The sequence below is a fragment of the Microchirus variegatus genome, assembly GCF_963457635.1.
Source record: "Microchirus variegatus genome assembly, chromosome: 16".
NCBI lineage: Eukaryota > Metazoa > Chordata > Actinopteri > Pleuronectiformes > Soleidae > Microchirus > Microchirus variegatus.
In genome coordinates, this window is record NC_139817.1 from 10,658,169 (window position 1) to 10,681,751 (window position 23,583).

At 40.6% G+C, this 23,583-nt stretch overlaps 1 protein-coding gene across 1 annotated transcript in view; it reads right to left on the reverse strand.

The window, feature by feature from the left end:
* Positions 1–505: 505 nt before the first annotated feature.
* Positions 506–23,583, reverse strand: part of rai14 (retinoic acid induced 14) — a 40,329-nt gene continuing 17,251 nt past the window's right edge. The window contains exons 3-21 of the mRNA XM_083902541.1: positions 20,057–20,187; positions 18,603–18,691; positions 18,117–18,181; positions 16,984–17,041; positions 16,590–16,660; positions 9,318–9,424; positions 9,038–9,222; positions 8,150–8,175; positions 7,852–7,941; positions 7,481–7,570; positions 7,101–7,226; positions 6,605–6,706; positions 5,238–5,930; positions 4,672–5,153; positions 3,688–3,856; positions 3,385–3,552; positions 3,128–3,286; positions 2,951–3,016; positions 506–2,068 (exon numbers count right to left, since the gene is read on the reverse strand). Of these exons, the coding sequence (XP_083758667.1) occupies positions 1,982–2,068; positions 2,951–3,016; positions 3,128–3,286; positions 3,385–3,552; positions 3,688–3,856; positions 4,672–5,153; positions 5,238–5,930; positions 6,605–6,706; positions 7,101–7,226; positions 7,481–7,570; positions 7,852–7,941; positions 8,150–8,175; positions 9,038–9,222; positions 9,318–9,424; positions 16,590–16,660; positions 16,984–17,041; positions 18,117–18,181; positions 18,603–18,691; positions 20,057–20,187 (2,964 nt within the window). The 3' untranslated portion in view covers positions 506–1,981. The remainder of the gene's footprint in view (positions 2,069–2,950; positions 3,017–3,127; positions 3,287–3,384; positions 3,553–3,687; positions 3,857–4,671; positions 5,154–5,237; positions 5,931–6,604; positions 6,707–7,100; positions 7,227–7,480; positions 7,571–7,851; positions 7,942–8,149; positions 8,176–9,037; positions 9,223–9,317; positions 9,425–16,589; positions 16,661–16,983; positions 17,042–18,116; positions 18,182–18,602; positions 18,692–20,056; positions 20,188–23,583) is intronic.

Below are 23,583 nucleotides of genomic sequence, written 5' to 3' on the forward strand. Positions count from 1 at the left end.
AGACATGTTTACACCTTAAACGGTTTATTTCAGTTACCTGATCATTGCCAGTAATGCATGTAAACGCACTCAATGTTATATTAATCTAGAGGAAAACACCATGTGTGGGTTGTTTGATTTTGGACACTTGTACTGGACATAACCTCAGGATTTAAGTGACAAAATGCTAAACTTCAGCAGCCTACAACCAGCTAACTAATGGTTTCTTATCTCTGTTGCATTATTTTAAAGTCCTAGTCTTAAAAATGCTGATATTTCAGAACATTTGCATTTCAATCTGTTTTATATTAATCTCAACCAATGTGATTTTAGTTATATATTCTCAAAACTTTTCTCATCATGTGAAAATATGAAATTTCAAATGGAGTAGCATTATACCTTCATTACAAAGAGTAAATTTCATACACTTGGATACTTAAGATGTCATGAAAAACAAAACATAAACACATCACGGTGCAGAATATTGAACGTTTATTAATGTGGGCCCAAATCATGTCCCTACAAAACAATCTTTCTTTTCCGTTTCTTTGTATGAAACATTTCAGTCGTGGCTAAGAGAGAAAGGAAGATGTTTAAATAAAGACATGAATGAAGAAATGAGGGTTGGAGCTTCAGTCAGTCTGATCCAAGATCATTTAATCTCACTCTGCTTACACAGTGTTAGTGGTTGTGTGTATTTTATGATTAGGTGTAAGGTAAAAGGGTGATGTGGCTTTAAGTGTCGTACTAAGGCAGGTGAGTGATGTGAAAACAGTTCATGAGCCTTTAAGCTCAAAGAAACATATTCTCAAACACTCAAAAGTACACGTCTGTACCTACAACGCAACACTAAAAGACAAAAAAAAAAAAACATAAGGAAGCCTGGTGACATTAGCATATGTGGTAATTAGTGCTAATCTGTTCTCCATAAGTGCTGCGGATCGAAAAAATTGTAAATAATTAAAAGTACAGGCACGTGACACAAGGGAGAACGACATACTTTATGCAAAATTTAAACATTTTGCTTTCAGCGAATACATTTTTCATGCTTTCCATACAGGAAAACCAAAAAAAAAATGAGAGAGACAAAAAAAATCTTGCCTACAAATGATCCATCTGTTGTGTATTTTTACTTCTGCTGGTTTTTGTAAACTTATTAAGATGTCACTAGATCAAACAGTGCATTGGTGTATTGAAAGAAGACGTTTCTCATTCACACAAGACAAGGCCATGAAACTCCAGCTGTCAAACCTCGTCATTTAAGCTTTAGAAAACATGGCTGAACGATAACAGTTCTATAAAATATGTGTTTATAAAATGTCGCACTAGTAAGGAAAATAGTAATACAAATACGAGTCGTGCTTTTCATCGAAAAAAGGAAGTGCGGGCCAAAAAACATTTCCATGTGATTTGGGGGCTGGTGCTGAGCAAAGTCGCATGCATCGTTACGAGGGAACAAATAACTTAGATGGTATCAGGAAAACTTGTTGTAGACAACCGTGTAACATTTAGACGGGTACAAATAAAACTGTTGTATCATAAAATAGATACTAGTATTTCCAGCAGAGTCTTTTCTCTCTATGAGCAAATATTGTAACAGCAAATGCATGTGATTTTAAAAGATGACTGCACATTTTCAGTGTAGTGTCGACGTACACGTTTTTTTTTTTGGCTGGTACGTTACCATTATTTGAAAGGTCAGTTGACTAATGCACAGTATCTGTAAGCGTCCCAAAAACATCCTCCATCAATGAATCGATGACCTTCAGATCATAGTGGGTAAGAATGGCGAACATACTGTATGATTGTAAACATTTAAGATACAGGCGGTTTACTGAGAGGCACTGGTTGCATTGGTCTGGCTTGATATCTGGCACGAAAGCGTGACGTGGTGAACTGTGAAGTCGGACTTGAAGGCTGTGGAGACGAATGTGATCCCAGAGCAGCAGTTCATCTTCATTTCAGTCACAATATGCTTCAGGGAAACCAGACCCAGTGAGTCTCAACAGGCCTCCTTAGCTTGACTTGGCACCTTGCACATCATCAGGATCTGCTTCAAGGCTTTCTGGACATCCTCATCCATCTGACCCTGAAGGAGCATGACACGGGTTCATTTAACGACAGTAACATTCATGTTATTTGACATAATATGACAAGTGAAAGTCATTGTTCTTTAGTCTTTGTCAATGAAAGCAGGCTCTATTTTGTGACTGAGGGAGCATGTGTGTGTATACAGCGACAGAGCAGGAGCGCAGGGGCTGCTTCTTTGCGTTTCCACTCATAAAACTAAAAATGTCTGCAGCCATTTCACTTTACTAAGGCAATGTTTCCGTCTCTCCATCTGTATTGACCTGTAACAAATCACTTTCTGTGCGCAAAGTGATAAAATCACTGGGCAACATGAGATTTAGATGCTATTCTGAGAAATAGACAGAGCTCATGGGCTAATTTGGGCCATTTTGTGAACTATTTTGGCATTGGTTTGAATGTATCAGAGTCAGACATTAGTTTATATTAGTGCTGGACAACTGACTGGAAAAAGACACGCGTGACGTCATGGGACGTGCCACCGGAGTCCAGGCACCATTTATCAGTTAGCTGCATTAGCTCCTTTAGCACCATTAGCACCAACAGTTACTTTAGAGACTGATTTTAACAATCGGGAGTCACGAGAACATGACGTCACGCGTGTCTTTTTTTTAGTGCCCAGCACTAGTTTATGTAAAAGTATGTATAAAAATATGTAAAAGTTAAGCACTGTGTCTTCAAATCACCTTAATATAATATAATGTTATCAAAAAAACTAAAGAAACTATTTCAGTCTATATCAGTAGTAGCTGAAACTACCTGTATCTGTCTTTTAAGTGGGAAAAAGGTTTTTATTCTTGATTTGGGTGAACTATTCCTTTAAAAGAAATGCAATTGAAAGGAATCAAAATATGACTTTAAGTAATCCAGTGGATGAATTTACCTGGACAGCATAGAGGAGATGCATCCTGTAGACTGATACGATCTCATGATGCTGCTTGTTTGACTCCTACAAAGAAAACACATTGTTTTTTTTATTGCATCTGCATCGTCATAGATTTTTAAAGTACACTGTTATTTTGTATTCTGCTTAAAAAAAAGATAGAAGAAGGAATCGTACAGCGAGCTGGTACTGTAGCTGTTTGATCTGTTGCTGCATCGTCTCCAGCTGCTGGTTCTGCTGCTGTCTCTTTGAGGGCGAACCAGAGCTGTAGGAGAGCTGTGAGAGGCTGTTTAATGCGTCCTTCAGCTTCCCCACTTCCCGTGACAGGTCATCTATCTGAGGGGGGGAAACAACATACAAAACATGTGGTTAATATAGGAGTTCAGGAAGTGTTGTGTGTGTGTGTGTGTTTGCTGCAGTGGTTTACAACTGACCCTCTTGTTTTTCTCCCTCTCAGAGGCCACATGGTTCTCCACCAGCTGTTTGAGCTGACACACTGCATCCTGGGACTCAGCCAGCCTGGAGGACAACGTCTGGTTCTCCTTCTCCCTTGACATCAACAGCTCCTGCAGGGTTTCTCGCTCTGCACGATTATCTCGTGCCTGATGGATTGATAAGAGATTGTTTAGGTAAGCCTTAGGGACAAAAAAATGTGAATTTGATATGGTGATGTGAAGATTACCATCGTTTCAATCCCTCCATGAATCCCCCCCCCCCCCCTCCTCTATTCTCCTCACCTTCTGCCATGCATCAGCAGCCTCCAGAGCCATCTCATCCTGTTTCCGGAGGGCCCCCTGGAGGAGCTGCGTCAGGTGGTTCACCTCCCCGTCCAGTTGCTCTCGCACGGTCTCGTGCTCCAGACGGGACACGGAGTCATCTGGAGGTGAAGCTTTTTCTGTCGCCAGTCTTTTGGTAAGCAGAGAAACAACTGAGACATTTACATACAAGTACATACACTACTCACAACAAGTTAGTGGTGTTTGGCTTTTGGATTCATTTTCATGCACCAAAAATGCATTATAACCATTACAAGTGAACTTAAGTTAACCTTCTCTAAACTTCTGAATGCACATGTCCAATTGTTCAATGTTTCAGTACTTATTGAATAACATGCTGTTCTCTAACAAGGAGATTAACCGCAAAAATCACAACAACTGTCTGTAGTTGTTTTGTTGTTATTTAAACTTTAAAATTGATCAAGTTATTGAGACACTGACATTTTTTGTTGTGGCATTGCCAACACTGTGACCATTGCATCCTTCTACTTCAATGCCCTGGTTTCATGGTATCACTGTAGCATGAACTTTTCCGAGGGATATTCTTGTCGAATACACATGTTCATCTATGCAAATATCTAGACAGACACATGGCAGAAACTCAATGCTTTTAGGCATGTGGACATGGTCAAGACAACCTGCTGAGGTTCAAGCCGAATATCAAAATTGGAAAGAAAAAAGATCTAACTGAGGGTTCACAGAGAACGAGACAATATGTAGTGAGCAGAAGTTCTCTGGTCAAATACCCACTTGCGACAACCAAAGCATGCAGAAGGCACTTTCTGAATGCACAGCACTAAAGGGGGAGACCACTCCTAGGTGTGTACCACCTGTGGCTGTTACACAAAATAAACTACTGTGTGAGCCCAATGTAAGGTCTGCAAGGCTCTAATAGCAGAAAAAGCAGCACTTGTCAAACGAAACATCTCATCAGTCGTCTCTCACCTGTCGTGAAGTGCCTCCACCTGCAGAGTCTTCTGCTGAAGCTCCTCTTTCAGTGTTTCTGATTGGCTTTCCAGCTCCTTGATTGCGTTCCCCAAAGATGACATCACCTGAGTGTGATCAGAGAGGGCCACAGAGCTCTGCGCCTGAGCCTCTGCCTCCTGCTTCAGCACTGAGATCTCCGTCTGGGCAGCTGTGCACTGCTTCTCTGTGTCGGCGAGCAGAGCCTGCAGCTCCTCGACCCTCCTGCTGATCACCTGGACCTGCTGTTGTTCCACACGGGGAGACGACGGTGCAGCGCTCTCGGCTTGGGTCTCATCCAACTGTTTCTTTGCGGCGTTCAGCTTACTCTTGGTTTCGCTATAGGAGTGCGAGAGTTCAAGCAAGCGGCGCTGCAGCCCTCCAATGACCTCGTTTAGCTCAGCCTTCATTTCTTCAAAGTCTTTGGCTGCAGCTTCAACAGGCACTGTTCCTCTCAGTGCCTCCTAAAAGAACAGGGAGAGAAAAATATGTATCAGTGAAAGAAAACAAAACGATGCATGGATGAACAAACTGTTCAGAAAATCTACCTGGAGCACCCTGATCTCCTCCTGTCCCTCCTTGTACAGCTCCTCAATCCGTCCATTCCTTCGTTCTTTCTCCTTCATGTTCAGTTTTTCCTCCTCGGTCCTCCTCAGTGCCTCTTCCAGCTCTCTGATTCTTTGAATCGCCTTCTCTTGCTCAGATCCTGACTGGACAAGCTGGGCTTTTAACTGTTTTAAGTCGTGTTCAAGTGTGGATGGTATTCCTCTGTGGATCAGCTCACTTTCTTCTCTACCCAAGTGTTCCCTCAGTTCCTCGACCTCCTCCACGGCTTGTTGGTATCTCTCCTGTGTGTCTGTCAGCTTCGCCTGCAGCTCTGCTAGACTCTCCATCAACTCTTTCTCTCTTTCCTTCTCCCACACATCCTCCTCTCCTTCTCTGCCTCTCTCAGGTCTCAGCTGAGCCTGGAGCGAGTGGTTTTCCTTCCTGGTTTCCAGCAGTTTCATCTGAACGCTCTCCAGTGCTTGTCTCAAGAGTCTGATCTCCTCTTTGCCGCCGCCTCTTCCCCCCTCACTGTCTTCTTCCTCTTGTTGGACAGAAACGCCCACTGACCCGTCTGAAGGGACTGGAGGCAGTGACTCGAAATCATCATGGGTGGAGTGGAAGGAGGAGTTGGAGGCCATGCTGTTTGGGCGACTCGTGTCCTGTAGGTCGTGGTTTCCTTGGAGGGACGGATATTTCTGTGTGAGGTAAGAACATTTAAAGCTTGAGTGTGTAACTTTTGGTCCTTTTGGATGAATATTATTTGCATGCGCTGTCCTTTATCTGAAATCTGACTCTGTCAAGCAATACTATCACACCTAACTGAGGAAGTGTTTGTGTGTACACTGACAGTACAGGGATAAGAAGCATTTATCCCATCAAACTTCTAAAAGAACACATTTTTGAGCAGTAGAACTGAATTTTAAAACGTATTGTGGGCGATTCTTTCACATTCCAACTTGAGTGCAGTCCTCTTATTAGAATAATAAGCAGTGTGTGAACTCATTTGACAGTGACTTGTAGGTCACAGACACTTGTTTATACTTAAGTTATGCACTACACTCTTAAGGAAAAGAAAAAACAATATGTTAGAAAATAAGTCATGTGCAAAGTTGTTTTTGTAGAGGGTTCTGATTCAAATCTTAAAGCTTTAAACATAACAGGATGAAGCAATGAATTAATCTAAGGCTACTTTCTTACATTTCACAACAAAAGCAATGTCCATCTAGATAGATACAACCATCTAGATATAAAAAAAATATATATTCCAATTGTATGGTTTGCATTTGCATCCAACACACACCACACTCTCTTCTTTACCTTGTGTATATGTTTAAGATTTGACCAAAATACAGAAGAAGTCCTTGCATACCTTGAGTTTGCTTGAAAGGTGTTGGTTCTCCAAAGTAAGAGCTGTGATCTTGGCTTGCAGAACAGAAACAAGAGCTGCAGATGCTGTATAACTGTGTTCAACCTGTCAACACACACACACATTGTGCACAGAGAGGCATCAAAGCTATGTTAAGGACCACTAGCTACCTGCTGGAAAACAAAACGAGTTGTGACAAGTCCAAAGCTTTGGTTAGACCTTCAAGAATGTTAAGGTGAAAAGGTTCCGCAGTAGTGCGTTGTTAAACTTAAAATGTCGAAACTTAAAGAGAACTTAAGGGGTTTGATCCTGTTAAAGAAAGCAGAGGCAATTGTGTAACATAGAAAACAGTCAATTACTTGGACAATATAGATGATCCATTTACAAAAGGTTTAGATACTATAAAGATATTTACTGTCTGGGCTGCTGTACTTTTAAATAAAAAATCCATAACTTCTAAGGTAACAAGGAGACCTGTCAGCGTTTTGTCAGTTATCACCTTGGTTTCCAGCTCAGGAGCAGTCACCGTCTGCTTCAGGTCTTCGATGGTTTCCAGCAGCATGTTTCTCTCCACATGGAGCTTCTCAACCTCCTGCCTCAGAGTCGTTCCTTGAACCTCGACCTCCTTAAAACGTAGTGAAAGGGGGAGGAGAGAGGGGAGATGAGTGGTGGCCAGGAAGTAGAAGGGGAGGGGAGACCAACACGACATAGACGAGGAGGAAGGGAAAGTGAGAGAGATAGAGGGAGGAAGGCGAAGGCAGATTGTTATTTTTACTAATCTAGTAGACCTTTGGGTTATTACATAATGTGCTGTTTTTCTATGAATGGAGTCTTCATTTGATTCATTTATTTAACCTGGCTGACTGATTTTTACTGTACCTTGTAGCTGAATGTCTTGGGAGTGTCACTTTTGTCAGAACCAATGGTCCCAGGGGAGGTAAGAAGTGAAGGAGAGGCCGGTCCAGAGCTCTAAAGAATGAATACTAAAAGTTTTTTATTCTTATTTTTATTCTGATTAAATTAAAAAAAATACTGCATGCAAGTAGTTTTACTACATGTTACTGTACCTTTTAACCAAACACAAACTGATTACAGTTGAGAAAAGACTTAATACTCTTATAGGACTAAGTCCTATAAGACTAACTCTTATAAGATAAGTGGGACTATAGTCATTTAATGAATATACTGCAGACGTGCATTAATGTAAGGCGTGAAGTGCTTGTACTGAAGCTCAGAGTACATGCTTTTACCTGCAGTGGACTAATAGGAGGTGGAGGAGGTGCTTTTCGTTTTTTGGGAGTTGTGATCCGCTCATCACTTAGCTTAGCTACTTGATCATGCTAAAGAGCCAGCAAAGGAGAAAGACAAGAGGGGTGATAGAAAAGAGAGGTGGAATTCAGTGTTTGGTTAGTAAAAAGGATTTGTCAATCATTGAGCTACATGTAAGCTGATAACTACATTACTGTTCGTGACGTGACGCTATACAAGAAAACATTTAGCTCTGCATCATGGAATCACATGTTTGGTTCAGAATTTAAATTGTCTTACCTGAGGACTTCGAGGAGACTTTGCGTCTGTAAAAAGGACAAAAGAAATGTAAGAAATGTTTTTATTGAAACAGTTTTGGTAACACTTTATATATATTTGGTTTGTTGGAGGTGGATGCTGATTGGCTGCTTGAGTACAGCAGCTATTTGGACACTGTTCCTCAGCTGATGGGATGAGTAAAACATTTATAACTGTGTTTATAAACTACATACTAATGAGTATTCATGCGTTATAATATGATGAATTCAATGTTTGTAAATACTTAGCTAATGCTGATATTGTGTACTTATTATAAAGCGTTACCACAGTTTCTTACAAAAGGTAACATCTGTAGAGAGGCAAACGGATATGGATATAAAGTCAGTAACGTTTGAACTCCTCCAGATGGCAGTGTTGACTTCAATGAAATCAGAGCAGGATGAAGAAGCACCACAGCGATGATGCATGTGTGTGTGCCTGTGTGTATTTGTATAAATATATGTGGAGGCACAACCACACGGTTGGTGTAGCGGTTAACACTTTTGCCTTTGAAGCAAGCCTTTCACACGTGTGTATGTGTGTGTGTGTGTGCTTGGGTTTTCTCTGGGTTCTCCGGTTTCCTCCCACAGTCCAAAAACATGCAGACACTCTAAATTGACCGCAACTATGAGAGCGGATGGTTGTTGGTCTCTATGTGGCCCTGTGATGGATTGGCGACCTGGCCAGGGTGTACTCCGCCTTTCCCCCCTGTCAGTTGGGGTTGACACCAGTGGCCCCCACAACCCTCATGTGGAGGTTAAACCAGTAGAAGATGAATGAATGAATGTGGAGGCACTATAACGTATTGTTGTAATGTCAGTGTTATGTTCATACACGTCATGCTCAGTACAATGTCCTTGGCCGACTCACCTGGAGTCTGCTGTCTGCTGAGAGCAGCTGTGAGTGCTGTTTTTAACTCGGAGTTGCCCGACAGCCTGGCGTAGTGCATGACATCGTGACCTTGTGAGTCTACTGCTGACAGATTTGCTCCTCGCTGAAGCAGGACTTCGACGACGGACAATGCGTTGAGCTCACTGGCCAGCATCAAAGCTGTCCTACAACACACACACAGCACACATCAATGCACAGCTCAGCATATCATCACATCTTATGACCGTTTTTTTCTTCTTCTTTGTTGTTGTCGCTGTACCTTTCACTGTTGTCAGAAGCGCCGATGTCAGCGCCGCCGTCGAGCAAAGCACCGCACACTTCAGCATGAGAGTGTTTGGCTGACAACAGCAGGGGGCTGAGTCCATCCTTTGAGACAAATAAACAGACAAAAGTCAATATCAGGCGTATCAGATGTATGAGATCCTCCTACGAAGGCATTGCTTACATTTTTCAGTCACTTTATTTGCAGTTTAAAGATGGGCATCCTTTGAAGAACATCTTACAGACGTATACACTGCTGTTCAAAAGTTTGGTGTCACTAGAAATGTCCTGAATTGTCTCTTTTTTTCAAGGAATATAACATTAACTCAATCTGAAATACACTCTATACATTGTTAATGTAGTAAATGACTATTCTTGCTGCAAACGTCAGGTTTTTAATGGAATATGTACATAGGTGTATAGAGGCCCATTTCCAGCAACCATCTCTCCAGTGTTCTAATGGTACATTGTGTTTGCTAATAATCATGTTAGAAGGCTACTGGATGATTAGAAAACCCTTGAAAACCCTTGTGCAATTATGTTAGCACAGCTGAAAACAGTTCTTTGACAAAAAGGGCAAAAATATTATTTTGAATAAAAATCATTATTTCTAATCTTGTCAATGTCTTGACTATATTTCCTATTAATTTTCCAACTCTTTTGATGAATAAAAGTGTGACTTTTAATGGAAAATTGGGAAAAATTGTATAGGTGAACCCAAACCTTTGAACGGTATACCTGAAATAAAAAAGTTTAAATAGAACTGCTGTACCAATACTGGAATAGATAAATAAATACATATTGCATGAATAAAATTATCAAAAAACAACTAACCCTACAGATAAATGTGCAAATATTGTTTGTTTAAATGCTGGGAAGAAGCTGAAATTCACAGCTTATCGTATGTGACATGAGGATGTAGTCAGGCAGGTGTCTGTGTGGTGAGACAAGTCTCAGATCCATGTGAAAAAAAAAAGTGAATGTGTCGTAGTCTACATGATTTTCACAGCCTGTAAACAGAAAAGCCAAAGTTGTCCCACTCCATAAGAGTGGCCTATGATGAAATATGAAACTGCAAAATTATATATTTCCAGTTTTGAAATGAAAGGGTTGGAAATATATATATTTTTTGCCATGATTTGGACGACTGGAGCAGTATTTCAGGCAACACAGACAACCCATGTTTCTTACTAGGATTGATGGAACCTAACCTCAAGCTTGACCCTTCACTAAACTTTGACCTTCTATTACCTCAGCGTAGCCTAAACATTTGATTGGCCGGGACTACAGAGGGTGGTGTGAAGTTACTGCCTGAGAAGACTTTAGTTCATCGCAGTAATATCCACTTAGACAAGTTAAAGTCATATGTGGCAGCTATGAATGCATAGTCAACACGATATATGCACAACAGATTAGCCTGTTCACATACAGTTTGCCAAGTGAAATTATAGTTTATTTAATTATAGAGGACCTGGAAAAACAAAGGTGAAGGAACAGTACGATTTCTTTTTGTTTTGTATTACGAAGCTGCAGCTTCATACACCACAGAGACGAAAAAAAATATGCTGTGGCTTCATGCGAGTTCTGCTAAAAACTTTAACAGACCTTTGTCTGCTCTGCTCTGCCTGTGTTTCTGTTGAGCTGGTTACTCTGGCAACTAAAAACAAGAAGAGGCAGAAAGAGTTTTTCTTCTCAGGGTCATAGATTCACTGACTGTGTGGACGGATGTGTGGAGGTGCACATGCGTATTCATGCTTGTGCTAACACTTTAGATTAGGGAACCCATATTCACCATTAACTAGGTGCTTACTAACATATATAAGTAGCATACTAGCTCTTTATTAGTAATCATTAAGCATTATTCTACATAACCTTATTCTACCTCTATTATGACATGAATTAAGGTTTTTCCTACATAATGTGTTAATACATGCTTAATATTTACTAATAAAGGGCTAGTATGCGACGTATATGCATGTTAGTAAGCACCTAGTTAATGGTGAATACGTGTTCTCTAATCTAAAGTGTTACCAAGCTTGTTTACCAGCAATAAAAATAGTGATAGCGTCTACGAGTCACGCCCAAAATTTAATCACTTGTTCCTGGTCCCATTGCAAACAATTTCATCCAAATTCGTCCGCGACTTTTCAAATTATGTTCCTAACAGACAGACAGACAAACAAACTCCGGGGAAAAAACATAAATCTCCTTGGCGGAGGTCAGTAAATAAATAAATAAATACAAAGTGCCGTTTTAGCCTCCTCCTCAGTGTTCACTGAGCTGAACAGAAACCTCATAAAACAGGACACTTAAATTATTGAAATTGAAGCCCCTGCTTCAAAAGCAACAGAATAATGTCTCATCAAAAAACCCTGGATAGCAGATAGAGTTAACAGTGTCAGACAGAACGTCCAGTACCTTTTTTGTTTGAGCAAAAAATTAATGTGCTGTATAATTTGCTGTTCTGAAGTGCTTAAGCTGAGTGGCAGCAATGACTAGTCCTGGATCTGGACATCCTGGATCCTTGACTTAACCTTTATCTGTAGCTATATCCTATAGTAAACTGTGTATGTTTGCTCAGAGAAAACTAACATAGTAACCCGATTACATACAGTAGGTGAATTGTTACCGTTGGAGCTCATTTACATTATTGATATTTATAATTTTACAGCAATATACTATAAGTGAATCCAATGTTTTGAATGTAAACTTCCATTTTTTTTTTTTTTTTTTTTTTTTTTTTTTGTTGTTTTAAGTGATCGAGCCCGCATTCTCTTTGTGGCAGGATGCAGTTTAGCGTCGGCATGTTACTTTGGCTGGCTGTGTGCCTTCTCAGTAGTTTAATCGCCGAAGTATGGAGTTTATATGGAAAAGCCGGCGTCCTCACCTACACGCGGGACCAGCTGTTGTCACTCAGGCACTCAATCAAACCGGGGGACTCTGGTCCGGAGCTGCTGGTCAAGTATCCGCAACTCAAAAACACCGGAACGCGAAAAGGGACTAAAATAAAGAAAAGAGGATCGAGAGGTGGAGTGAGAGAAAGACTAAGGAGGCGCGGCAGCAGACATCCTCTACCGGTAATAACTTTTTCTAATGTTCGCTCTTTGAGCAACAAGATGAATGAACTGACCGCTAAAGTTCAATATGACAATGAGTTCCGACAGAGTAACCTCATCTGTTTTACGGAAAGCTGGTTGAAAGAGGATATGTCAGACCCCAACTTGCCGGGTTACACAATTATTCGGGCTGACAGAGACATTAATTCGTCACGGAAATCTATTGGCGGTGGTTTGTGTGTCTATATGGACACACGCTGGGCCACCCAGTACACCGTCCGGGAACGTGTGTGCACACATGATTATGAAATCCTGGTTGTCTCCTTTCGCCCCTTTTACCTCCCGAGGGAGTTTGGCCAGATTACAATCATATTGGCCTATGTACCTGGGCCGGACTTCGTGGGAGCTGCAGACAGGATAGCCGAGAGCTATAACACCGCCCTGTCCCGTGCAGCTAACCAACCCGTCCTGTTGCTCGGGGACTTTAACTCCTGTGATCTGTCCGACCATCTACCCACTCTACATCAATACGTGGACTGTCCCACCCGCCTGGCACGTACCCTGGATAAGTGCTATGGCAACATACTAGACGCCTATAAATCCACCTGTAGGCCTGCCTTGGGGAAGTCTGACCATAATGTCGTCCATCTACTCCCTCGTTACAGGGCTAAACTGAGACGGGAGAAGACAGTGACTAAGGAAATTGAGATCTGGACTGAGGACTGTACGGAGGAGATGAAATGCGAGCTGGAGACAACCGATTGGTTATTTCTTAACTCATGTGGCACCCCTCATGAACTAATTGACACTTTTACATCATATCTGTTGTTTAATGAAAGTAAAATCATCCGTACTAAAACTGTAAGAATATTTCCTAATAATAACTTATGGATGTCTAGTGATCTTAAGGAATGTATCCGTGAGAAAAAATGTGCTTTTAAAAATGGTAATATTGAGTTACTTAAGGAAAAAAGATGTGAACTAAGATCTAAACTGAGTAAAGCAAAAATAGAATATAAAGATAAAGTTGAATGTCACTATTTTTCAGGAAATGCCAAGAAAGCATGGGAAGGTTTAAATGTGATGATGGGCAGGGAAACTAAGCAAAAGCGTACCCCCCTGTCACACCCCTCTCCATCTTTTGCAAATGATTTAAATGTTTTTTTCAGTCGTTTTGACAAGAATGATTTTAGTGCTGAACGTGATAGTGTGTGTAGGTCCATTTTGGGATATGTCCCCATTACACTGAATGAACATGAGATTGTAGCCAGCCTGTCTAGTATTAAGCCAAACTCGGCCCCGGGGCCAGATGGCCTGAGAGGGAGAGTTTTAAAAGAAAATGTTCATGAACTTAAAGGTATTGTGCTGGAGTTATTCCAGAACTTGCTTAATTCTTTGACAATGCCCAAATTATGGAAAATGTCTTATATTGTACCTATCCCTAAAAAACCTGGAGCTACTGAATTAAAAGACTTCAGGCCTATTGCTCTTACTTCTATCTTAGGAAAATGTTTTGAGAGAGTTATAAGCAGACAAATTACAGCGTCAGTTTCTAACAGTTTAGATCATCTCCAGTTTGCTTACAAAAGTCAGAGGGGAACTGATGACGCAACTGTCAGTATGTTCCACACCCTGTCAAAGCACCTACAAGCCCCCTCCCACCTTGCTAGGGCCCTATTTATCGATTTTACCTCTGCCTTTAACAGCATGCAGATTCACATCCTGCTGCAGAGACTTATCGACATAGGAGTAAACGGTGGTATTATCCACCTTGTTAGGGACTTCCTCTCTGACCGCCCTCAACAGGTCCTGGTTAACAATACTCGGTCCGACATCACTGTGCTTAACACCGGCGCCCCGCAGGGGACCATTTTATCCCCATTAATTTTTTCCATATACACAAACGAATTCCAATTAGATCTGGAAAAGTTTCGTTTGTTCAAGTATGCAGATGATATGGCCCTGGTTGCCTTATTAAAGAAGGGGGACATAGTCGGAGAGGAAGTATATAGAGCACACGTGTCATCTCTCCAGAAGTGGTGTGATGAAAGTTCCTTAGAGATCAATGTAACAAAAACTCAGGAACTTGTCTTTCATGAAAAGGACCCTGTGCAGCCCCTTATAATTAGGGGACAAATTGTAGAGGTAGTAGACAAGTTCAAATATCTAGGTACATATATTGATTGTAACCTAAATTTCAGTGAAAACACAGACCATATTTTTAAAACCTGTAACCAACGTCTCCATCTACTGCGCAAGCTCAACTCCTTTAGAGTGAGTAAGCACATTATGGAAACAGTTTATAAGAACCTGATAGAAGGCATTCTAACTTTCAACATGGCAATGTGGTACGGTAATCTAAATATTAAAGGAAGAAGCAAGCTGCAGAGAATAGTAAACCTTGCCTCAAAAATCATAGGGACAAGACAGAAACAATTAAGTTGTATGTACGATGAAGTGCTTAGGAAAAAAGCTGTCAAAATAGCAAATGATCCCTCTCATCCACTCAATAGGGAGTTTGAACTTCTTCCCTCTGGTAGACGTTATAAAGTACCAAGGGCAAATCGTAATATTTTTAAAAATTCTTTTATTCCTAATGCAATTGGGGCACTGAACACCATGCCCCGTTGATGCGTTGATGCGATGTGTTGTAATGTAACTGCCACTGCTGTCCTGCTTTTTGCCATGAAGATGTCTGTGTGTAAGTGTTGTTGTTGTTGCTGTTGTTGTCCTGCTTGTTGTTGCTGTTATTGTCCTGCTTGTTGTTTTTTATGAGACCAAAGACAAATTTCCACATCGTGGACAAATAAAAACTAACTAACTAACTAACTAAATAAAGACTAAAACATGCAGAAATGCTACATGTTCAAAAGGACCTTACATTTGTACATCAGTACAGTACAAACAGGCTCCATGTCTGTGAATCACAAAAAAGCCCGAGCTTCTTTTTAAGTCGATGAGAAATGTGTTTCTTTTAAACAGAGAAACATAAGGAAGCTTTTACACAACCCTCTGCCAGCGTCTCTGAGCAGACTCGGTGTTTACGTGTACTTGATTTTCTGTAAACAGTCTTTGTCTAACAAAACGCGAGAGCTGGCAAACGTCTCTCGATTCAATACAGCGTGTTTACTGAAGGCCAGTGCAGATCAGGTATCGATGTTCTGTAGCTGGCATGTTTTTATAGCTTTTATGCAGCTATTCTTCTTGGGACACTACATTGACTTCCATTCATTTGAACAGCTCAACCAAAGCATTATCCCTAACCTTAACCATAACCAGTTCATGCCTAACCCTGACCTTTAACTATTACCTATAAATGAGGTTCTGTCTCATTAAGACAAATACTATTTACAGTTTCTTAAATGCACTGAGATGAAATAGTAAGTTGTTAATAGTTAAATACTTGGACTAATTAGATTAAGTTTCAATGGCTAAAAACAATAGGGAGCAGAATTTCAGAAGAAATGCCTAAATGTTTAGATTTTAAGACCATAACATAAAAAAAACAGAGGTTTGAACAAATAACAAGGCTGCAAACACATTTAAATAAGAAATAACATCTGTATGTGGAGACTGAGAGACTGCTGTGATTGAAAAAAGTGTTTATCTCCAACAGCACAGCTGTGGCCTGATAATAAAAGGGAAATAAATGGGCAACACATTCTCTCCTTCATTTCTTTTCTCTGACTTGAACCTCTTCCTCTCTCTTTACACACACACACACACACACACACACACACACACACACACACACACACACACACACACACACACACACACACACACGCTATCATGTTAACAAACCCCAGTTGGGTAAAAACCACAGGTATGGAGCATCACTGCAATGGAGACCACATGTCTGCGGCTCGAGAACAGAGTTCCCACAGTACGCTGACCCTCCACGGCCCCCCCGCCCCACACACACACAGACACACGCACACACTGTATTAATAAAAAAATAAACAATATTAATCCATCTTAAAGCGGAGCATGGTGAGAGAACACGAAGAGGACGCTTCACATTAGCCGACAGCTGTAGTTCATTGGTTTTTGCTTTACTTCTTCTTTCTTAATAAGCTTTTTTTGTTTATTCCAGATCAGAAAGAGTGGGATTTACCTTGAGTGAGTGATTTTTGTGGTGATACAGAGCCCATGCTATTGTGCCAGGAACAATAAGTGGAAGGAGTAGAAGTAATAATGAAAGTAGTACATACAGCGTCTTTTAGGTTGATGGGACTTTTGAGTTCACACAGCAGTTGGACGGCGTGGACGTTCCCACTGGCAGCTGAGGGTTAAAGCAGAACAACAGTGGAGCGATGAATGAAAGTGCACACAGATCACAGCTTGGTTTAGTTTGCACTAGGGTTTGACTTTTGCATGATTTAGCTCTCTCTGCTCTTTATCCCCATCACTCGGAGACGGCACGGTGTCTGTTTTAAGTAATTTCCGATTGAAGGTCTCTGAACTGAAATTGCATGTAATTCTAAATATGCTGTTTAAACTTAATCTCTAGATCTGGATCTAGAGATTCTAGATCTATTCCCATGTTCTTCTCTAAGCAGACTGACCTTCAATAAGAAGTGTCTTTGTTGTCGCTCTGACTCTTACCAGCATGATGCAGGGCGGTCTTTCCTGAGCTGTCCACAGCATCAACAAGACATTTATTCTGTGGGGGCAAAATGGAAACACAGTCTATTAGACGTTAAACATGACTATGAAAGGAAAGCTGTTTTTTTTTTTTTTTTATCTATATTTGTGACAAATCCCCCGTTTGCCTCATGTCTACACTCTCCACTCGCCTTTTACATCATGTGATACTGGTCACATTAATGATGGCTCTGTCAAAAGGCCACGTTTCCCCGAATGTGTCCAACCAATTCTGAAAACTCGCTCTTATGAAGACTATTGAGTTGAAACACATAAGTTGTTAACATTAATACTTATGTTTTCCATACATGTCTTTGTGTACTTTCTCTCGGAGCTAACTGGTAAATGGTGCCTGGACTCCGGTGCCACGGCACGTAAACATGACGTCATGCGTCATGTTTACCGTTGTTAACCGTAAACCGTTGAGCACTAGTTAACTCATCTCTCACAAATTTGTCCGTTTTTATTTCATCTTAACTTTTGTCTGCTTGATTTATTTCTTCTTATTTAAGATATAAAGTGACCTTGAGTGTTTGAAAGACACTTAAAAATAAAATGAAGCAGTTCAGAGATGAGTGTGTCTAAGAACAGACCTGTGTTGGTGTCTGATGTGTGTTGCTGAGATGCTGCAGACTGTCATGGGACATGTAGGTCAGCAGATCAGGGATGTGTGTGTGTGCATTCAGCTGACTGAATAAGTGAAGCGGTGTAAATGTCTGCTTTCAAACACAATAGCACAACATCGACTGTTCACAGGATGAGTTTAACAGAGTTCATGCTCCTGCGTTCTCATTCTGCTGCACAGAGAAAACGCATCCAAGAAGACAAAGTCCTGCTGTGTGACTTGATGCTCTGCCATTAAAACATTCTTCATTTCACAGTTCTGCCCTTTTTTTTTGTTGAAAATACTTCACTGAACCCAAAATGCTGTACAACAACGGCATTAAATCAAACGCAGCAGGGTATTTTATCACAGTTTCAACACTGTGGTGAAACACGTGGCTCGGTAAAAATCCTTCAGCCCAGTGGAATAAATTATCCTTAAAAATAAGCAATGTTAGACTCAAATTGTGACTTCACTTTATCCACTTTACCTGAATGAGCTTTTTACAGCACTCGACGTGATTGTTTTTGGCAGCCAAGTGTAACGGATTAAAACCTAAGAGAAGGAAAATGTCATTAAACTTGAGATGTAAGTGACAAAATACAAAAAAAAAAAATAACATTCTGGTTACACTTTGGATTAGGGAACACATATTCACCATTACCTAGGTGCTTACTAACCTATATAAGTAACATACTAGCCCTTTATTAGTAATCATTAAACGAGTATTAACACCTTATTCTACCTCTATTACGACATGAATTTAAATTTTTCCTTCATAAGGTGTTAATAGGTGCTTAATATTTGCTAATGAAGGACTAGTATGCTACTTTTATAGGTTAGTAAGCACCTAGTTAATGGTGAATATGTGTTCCCTAATCTAAAGTGTTATGTCTTATAGGATGAAATGCTCTAGAATTCATACAATCCTAAATAATATTGATGCAGAAACCAGCAGTTGTGGGACATACAGTACCTGCAGCATCAATGGCTGACAGGTCAGCTCCGTGGGCCAGGATGACGGACAGGCAGTCTGTCTGACCACGTGCAGCTGCGACATGAAGACTATACATGAAAATAAAAAAAAACCAAGATTAGTAATGCAGTATGTGAAGTGAGAGTGGTTGTAAAATGAAAACACAGATGACGTTTTCAATCGGAGCAAAACAACTCAGAAGTCTATTTCATTTTGTCACAAGACTTGCAAAGGTTACAGCAGAAAACACGGCGGTGAATTCACTCACTCCTCCAACCAAATAAATGTCACTTCTCAGTCTTGTGCTTTGATGAAAGAGATGAAGCGGCGCCTCATTTGCAGGAATGTCACAAGTCGATATCACCCTTTATGCAAAAAACCCCCCCCACATGCTCAATGGTGAGTGTGTGTGTGCTGTAGGCAATCAATACAAACTCTTTCCAGCTCGGTGAGCAGAAAAAACTACACATGCCCAACCTTCCCGTGGTGTGCATGTGTGTGTGCATGTGTGTGCGCGCGCCTCTTATACACACACAAGTTTGCCCACATGCCTTTCAATCAGGTTTTATCACCATAGAGATACTGTAGACTTCCCCCTTTGTGAATTCTGAAAAGATTGGGGCATAGCAAACCCAAACCACCACATTCATCATGGTTTACAAAGGCTGTGAATATGCATCCGTGTGTGTGTGTGTGTGTTTCTGTGGTGTAGCTGCACAGAGAGAAGGTCAAAGCTGTGAACTACTGGTGGGATAAAAAAAAAAAAAAAAAGGCTGTCTGCTTTGTTTTGTTTTTTTTAAAGCATCCACAAATCAGGGGGTTATCAGCATTTGCGAGTGCATGTCGATGTCCCCGGCTCTGCGTGAGCTGCTCAACACATTGAGGTCAGCGGTTGTGTTTTGTTACAGAAAAAAGGAAAGAGGTCAAATATTAACACACTGAGCCCCCTGTGTTATCGACAATCTCCACCAGTGAGCTGCGCTGCCTCTGCTGATACGAGCTCGCTGTCAAAACACCCGAATGCCTACGAGGCTGAATGAATGGTTTGCAAAATGTCAACCTTTAAGGAAGTAAGAAAAATGAGCGTATTTTTAGACCAGCTATTCACTTATGATATTGTGCTGCAGAGCGTGAAAATCTGAGTGCATGCTGTTGAGGTAAAAACCTCCAGGACTTGGCGATGTTGACCTGAACGTAAACACATTTCGCAGTCCTTGTAGAAGCTTCGGTAGATTTGCTTCTTTACTAGTTTTATCCGTGTTACACTGAAATATGTCATGTTAAATCTAAGCTGTTATCTGCTCATATTCACAGTCATTTGCAGTCTCGCACATATCGTCCTTGAGAATCTACGATAAAAACACAATGTAAAAATACTACATTATGAGGTCGGTCTGTGCCAAACAGACATTTTTTTACATTCATTCTTTAAGATAAATTGTCAGAATACTTACGCTGATTTGCCCTCGCTGTCCAGCTTCACAGCACTGGCACCTTTCTTGGCCAGAAGTGATGCCAACTTCTCTGCCTCGCCATGCTCCACCGCAGCAAGCAGGCGCTCGTCGTTTTTATTCCACTCATTGACCTGTAGAAAAATGAGAAGGGGAGAGAGAAGAAGGATATATAATAAATTAGTTATGATAAAAATACTTTACATGTCTGGCTTTTGGTTGGCATAACCGTACAGTGGATTCAAACTTGGCAGGTGACTTACTGAGAGCACCGGGGTGTGCTGTTCAGACGTTATTTGGGTAAGAAATGCAAGAGATTATGGCAAGCCGTTTGAGCATTCATTCAATATCCCAGATATTGGATTTAAGGTCCATTTACTAGTAAGCTTTTTGTCCTCACTAGTAAGACAATTTCAAAACATCGATGGTAAAAAATACCTTACTAATACTACTAGTAGGCATTTTGGTACTTACTAGTACTATTAGTGAGGTCAAAAATGCCATACTAGTGCTACTAGTGGGCATTTTGGCACTACAAGTACGGGTCCAGGAGGCCACGAGTGCATGACACATGCCTACTAGTAGGGCCTAGTAGTGTAACTAGTGCAGCACAGTAGTTTAATAGTAAGACACAGTCATTCTACTAGTGAGCCCTAGTAGTTCTACTAGTGTGCCAAATTGTCTTACCTTGTGAGGACAAAAAGCTTACTAGTACATGGACCTTAAGTCCGATATCAAGGATATGGATTAAATGCTCAAACGGCTTGCCATAAGAGATTTAAGTTGAAATGCGACGGCTGAATCGGTTAAAGAGCAGCTTCCGCCACCTCTCACAAGGTGCTGACTGAATCATAATCGTTGATATTCATATTACATCGTCATTTCAATTTGTGTATTTATGCTGAAAGTAAAAAACAACAGAACATTTGTTGTGCAATAGTAAAAGTGACCATTCAAACGTGGATTACTAATGCAAGAGAACAGACTGCAGGGTGGCTGCTGCAGGGAAGGGCTTTTAATTCTGAGAAACTAAAGTTGCATCAACTATTGACCCTGTCTTTAATAATTACGTGTACATTCCTAACATTGAGGCGCTGGTGTTCGACATTAACACAGACACATTAGCAAATTCTTATTCTGCAGCCAACATGGCTGAGATGCCCAAAATCTGAGTAATGTTGCTCAGAGGGAGAGAATGTTTTCCTGGCTCTGCAGTGGCCTACACAAAATATTTGTGTCCATATGTGAGCGCACACACACACATAGACAGACACACACGCACACATTTTTGCTGATGGGGTACTGAGTTGGAGAGAAGTCAGTTATCGGAAGAGCTTCGCACATGATGTCATACAGAGATCATCTCGCAGCAGCACAGACTGATGGCACAGAATGAAGCACAGTGAGCTTTAAAGCGCTGCCTGCCACTGCGTTCACCTCTGGCCAAAAAAACGCAATCTTCTTACACAAACACATCCACAATCACCATATAAAGACAAATATGGGTCGAAAAACTACAGCGGGGGAAAGTGAAACCAGGAATATCAAAGAACAATGTCTGTAAACCACCGTGTGGTCATTTGTTGGAAAGCATATTACAAGAGCAAGGCTTGGTTTTGATTTAAATTATACAAAAATTGATCCTTCATTTTATAAGATTTAAGTTTGCGTTTTCTACGTTTTTGAAAGTTAACATCTACATCTGTGCTGAATATTGCTGTGGCCTGAGATGTCTGCTTTCTATTAGAGGCAGAGAAAGTTGAGTCACTAAAACTTCACTATTTTTGTATTTTTCTAATGCATGGATTTACATTTGTTTAATATTTATTTTATACAAGATATTTCAATTAATATAATACTTATAATAATATACAAATTAGAGCTGCAAGTAATTATTTGTTTTCATAATTGATTTAACTGTCAAGTCCTTGAAATATCAGAAATCAGTATCAGAAATGTTGAGCAGTGTTCGTCAAACCTGGAAATGAATGTCTTGTTTTGTCCACAAACCCAAAATGATTCAGTTTTTAATGATTTCTTTGATATTTGGAGCAAAGATACGAAGAAAAAATATTCACATTTAATAAGCTAAAAACAATCAGAAATCTTGTTTTAATCGTGAAAGAAAGCTTCCAACTGATTAATTAATTATGAAAATAGTTTCATTTAGTAATTGATTAATAATTGATTAATGGAGTAGCTCTAATATAAATGCACTACAGTGCAGACACCGGCTGCTTTAAAACTGCTTTACTTTTTCAGATCAAGGAGATAAGAAAATATAGCCAAATATATCTGCCAATAATAATAATATATGAAAATAAAACGTATGGTCAACCTTTTATTAGGGTGGTAGATCTATTACTTTGATGTCTTTGTCTTTGTCATTGTTTTGCAGAGGGGTGGAGGAGCAGTGTTCAGGCATTTGAAGACCAATGAAAAAAGCAAAACTTAAAATCTTATGTTCGGTTAGAATTTGACAGTGGTGGTACTTTATTCTCTTCCTGTCCAGGACTTTCAAGGTTCTTAAGCCATAGGATATATGTAAAAGAATCATAGAGTTCATAGAGTAACCTCTATTTTGTGTAAATGGAGCTATTACAAAATTAGAACGACATGGGTTGTAAATTAATGTCACAGTATACAGCGCAATCTGGACCCAAGAGAGTTCAGCTCACTGAGCAGAGATCACATCTATGAAAGGGGATGCACTGAAAAAAGCCTGCTCACTGACGTGAGGCGAACTGAACCCAAGGACCCCAGAACATGTTGGCAGCGTGAGTGCGTTTCTCGGCGCTGCGTGCAACCACCTGTGCAACACAGTATTAAATTTGACCTAATAGCCCAGTGACCTACACATGAAGAGAAGCTGAGCTCCCCCCCTGAGCTCCATAAATACCTGTGGTGTCAAAACTGTATCCTATTTGAGGAGAGCGTTGAGCCAACATAGCTATACATGGGGTAAATAGTGTGACAAACATCCCCCCGAATGCAATCAATGCAATGCGTTTTGCACAGCTGCTGGAAAAAATACAAGTCGATAAAACTCCCTTCTGTCACTGCAACAGCGAGGATGACAGCCTGAGCCGCAGAGTCATAATTAACAAAGACGGGGATAGAAAATACTTTAATTTATTGTCAGTGATTTGTAAGTTAGACTGATTTGAAGATGACACAGTGGAGGTCGGATAATCTTGGATGCCAGGAAAAGTCATTCTTATCCAGGTGATATCACATCGTGATATCTGAGACATTTTGTGATGCAGGCTCTTCAAAGCCTTACAGCCAGAGGTGAGATGATGTTTTGGGGGGGGGGGGGGGCGGTGTAAAACGGGAAAATTCCCTGACAGACTGGAAATAACACTCAGCTGAGCACTGACAGCAACGTGAACGTGATGAATCGACCAGGTGCTCAACAGTCTGCGATCGGTAGAAATGGACATACTGCACTTAAAGTATCCCAAAATATCCAAGAGCCGTTCACGCAAAGTTCATTTTTCATTTGCTTTGGCTCACTGTTTGTCTGTGAG